Raw genomic sequence first — 2,273 nt, forward strand, 5'->3', positions numbered from 1 at the left:
CCAAATTTATGCAAGAGTGCGGAGAAGATTGTGGATCATGTTTTCTTATCTTGTTGATTTAGCTGGAGATATGAGATCATTTTGGGCTATTTGTTCGAAAAGAAATGGGACGAAATTTTGAAGATGTTAGGGGGATGGAAGAGGAGGAAGTGCGTGGGAGACGGTCAAGTACTGGGCAGTGCTTTGGGCATCTGTTTCTCCAAATTTTAGGAACCCTTCTTACTAGACTAGAAGGATGTAGTGTCATGAGTATGTTTTAGTTTGTTAAACCAGAAGTAGCTTGAATTCATATTTTTCTCTCCTATATTCATGTTGGATTGCTTGTTCGCTTTACTGTCCAGTTTCTCTAGTGAAATAAAACTTCATCTTTTCGTTTAAAAAAAAAAAAAAAAGAAGAAAAGAAAGGAGCATGAGCCTAACAAAAATGACCGTGCTGTCGCTTGAACTTGCCTAGAGAAGAGGGAGATGGGGCAGAAATCATGCAAATAAGACTTGAGAGGATCAATTGTAAGATAATTCGAAGGAAAAGAAGGGAAGTCTAGGAAAGAAAGTAAGTCCAAACTTGAGAAAAAGAAAAAAAGAAAAAAGGAAAAACAACAGATCTTGCTTGTTGCTGTTCCAATGCACAGGGGGGATTGAAGCATATTTACATGGAATCAATTGTTTTAGGTCTTTATGGACCTGACTAAATCTAGTATACGATAGTAGTGATAAAAGAGGGAAGATTCTTTACCCTCGAGTCCATCTCGATGAAGCCTGTTGCTGCCTGTAAGATTGTTGCATGGACTCCCACCAACCACAAGATCAAAACCACCAAATAAAGTCATATAATGCTCCAGTCTGTCACCGTTCAGCTGCTGTACATCATCAAGGTCATACAAATTCCCTCTCTGGTTTGTCTGCTCCCACCAACTCCTCACAACATTTCTATTTACTGCAGAGATCTCTACCGACACGACATTCTTTAGACGAATACCAAGCCGGTGAAGAGCTATTTCTGCCCCGCCAATCCCAGAGAAAAGAGAGAGGAGGTTGATGCCATTGGGAAACATATCTTTCAATACCGACAGATGGTATGCCACTGTATCAATCTGGCATGAGTTGAACTTATAAGAAAAATGCAGATACTATCTGACAAACAGAAAATTCTAACTTGAAACTATACTAGGGAAACTCTGTTAGAAAACAGCATTGAAACTATGACATGCTTCTGCACACAAAAAAACTAAAGGAAAAGACATAGGGTTTAGGGTTTTGAGATTTTCGGGATTTACCAGTAGATATGAACTGCAGCATATATTAAAAAGGAAAATGAAAGATATCTAAATTCCAATGAAACACATAGAATTCACTACCTGGAATGAATTCCCAAGTGATTTGTATCTGTCAGTCCTGCTTATTCCCCTTGTGTGGTTCTTTGGGAAGCCCAAAAGCATTTCCACTTCATCAGGCTCAAGTGGGGCAACCTTATTTCTTCCTACCCACACCAGATTCCACTTCCGGCATTCATCAAGAACATATTTTTGGACTCTCAGTGGTGGTTCACCATCATAATCCTCAAGAGCCTTCCTGATCCTCTCTGTTGATTTTGCACTGGCAATGGAGGTTAGCAAGCAGTTCAACTTTGTCCGCGTATCCCAAGAAGGCCACCATTTCCTTATCAAGGGAAATGCCTCATGTATGGTGTGTGGGGGAAGTGGAATAAGAGGAAATCTGTTTTCAATAGGAAGATTGTGAACATAACCTCTTTTCCTCGCAGCAGCACAGAAATACTTGGAGTCAACAAACTCCGGTTGTACATCATATAGGAAGCGGGATATAGTACTCCAAACCCCTTTAGGAGTAAGTGCCACATTCTCATAATAGAAATACGGTGGGCCTAAAGCTGCCTCTGGAAGGTTCCTGTGTGTTTTCAAGCATGGTTCAGATGGGATGCCAAACCCAACCATTGGATTTGGGAGATGAACTGCCTCATCATCTTCGTCTATGGTCTTGTTCCCAAGTCGCATAAGCTTTTTCTTTTTCAGCAGCTCGTACTCAAGAAGTTTCCTCTTCTTGTATGCGTGATTTAGTCTAGGCTGCAAAAGTAGAGCCAACAATCACAATCTACTGAACATGGCATGAATACGTACTGATTTTGTAGAAAACTCAAGAGACTATAATATTCTATACTACTTTACCTTCTCTTCAAGAGGAAGATGGGCATCTTCGGCCCTTGCCATTTGAGCAGCACATATGAAATCAGTCAACTCAACAACTGTGGAGTCAAGACC

The 2,273-nt window shown here is 40.6% G+C and overlaps 1 protein-coding gene across 1 annotated transcript; it reads right to left on the reverse strand.

Annotated features, from left to right (window-relative positions):
* Positions 1 to 486: 486 nt before the first annotated feature.
* Positions 487 to 2,267, reverse strand: LOC117613428 (DNA (cytosine-5)-methyltransferase DRM2-like). The gene is made up of 3 exons (XM_034342035.1): positions 2,181 to 2,267; positions 1,356 to 2,078; positions 487 to 1,091 (listed from the first exon to the last, which is right to left on the reverse strand). Exons 1-3 carry the CDS (start codon positions 2,220 to 2,222, stop codon positions 666 to 668), a joined length of 1,191 nt encoding a protein of 396 aa, XP_034197926.1. The 5' UTR covers positions 2,223 to 2,267; the 3' UTR covers positions 487 to 665.
* Positions 2,268 to 2,273: the final 6 nt, after the last annotated feature.

The sequence above is a fragment of the Prunus dulcis genome, unplaced genomic scaffold, assembly GCF_902201215.1.
Source record: "Prunus dulcis unplaced genomic scaffold, ALMONDv2, whole genome shotgun sequence".
In the NCBI taxonomy this organism is placed as follows: domain Eukaryota; kingdom Viridiplantae; phylum Streptophyta; class Magnoliopsida; order Rosales; family Rosaceae; genus Prunus; species Prunus dulcis.

Bases quoted from the DNA above. Each gene is read 5' to 3' on its own strand.
- LOC117613428 (XM_034342035.1), bottom strand. From the start codon at position 2,222: ATGGCAAGGGCCGAAGATGCCCATCTTCCTCTTGAAGAGAAG. The intron at 2,079-2,180 runs GTAAAGTAGTAT...CTACTTTTGCAG, and splicing joins ATCTTCCTCTTGAAGAGAAG to CCTAGACTAAATCACGCATA. The intron at 1,092-1,355 runs GTAGTGAATTCT...AACTCATGCCAG, and splicing joins CACTTGGGAATTCATTCCAG to ATTGATACAGTGGCATACCA.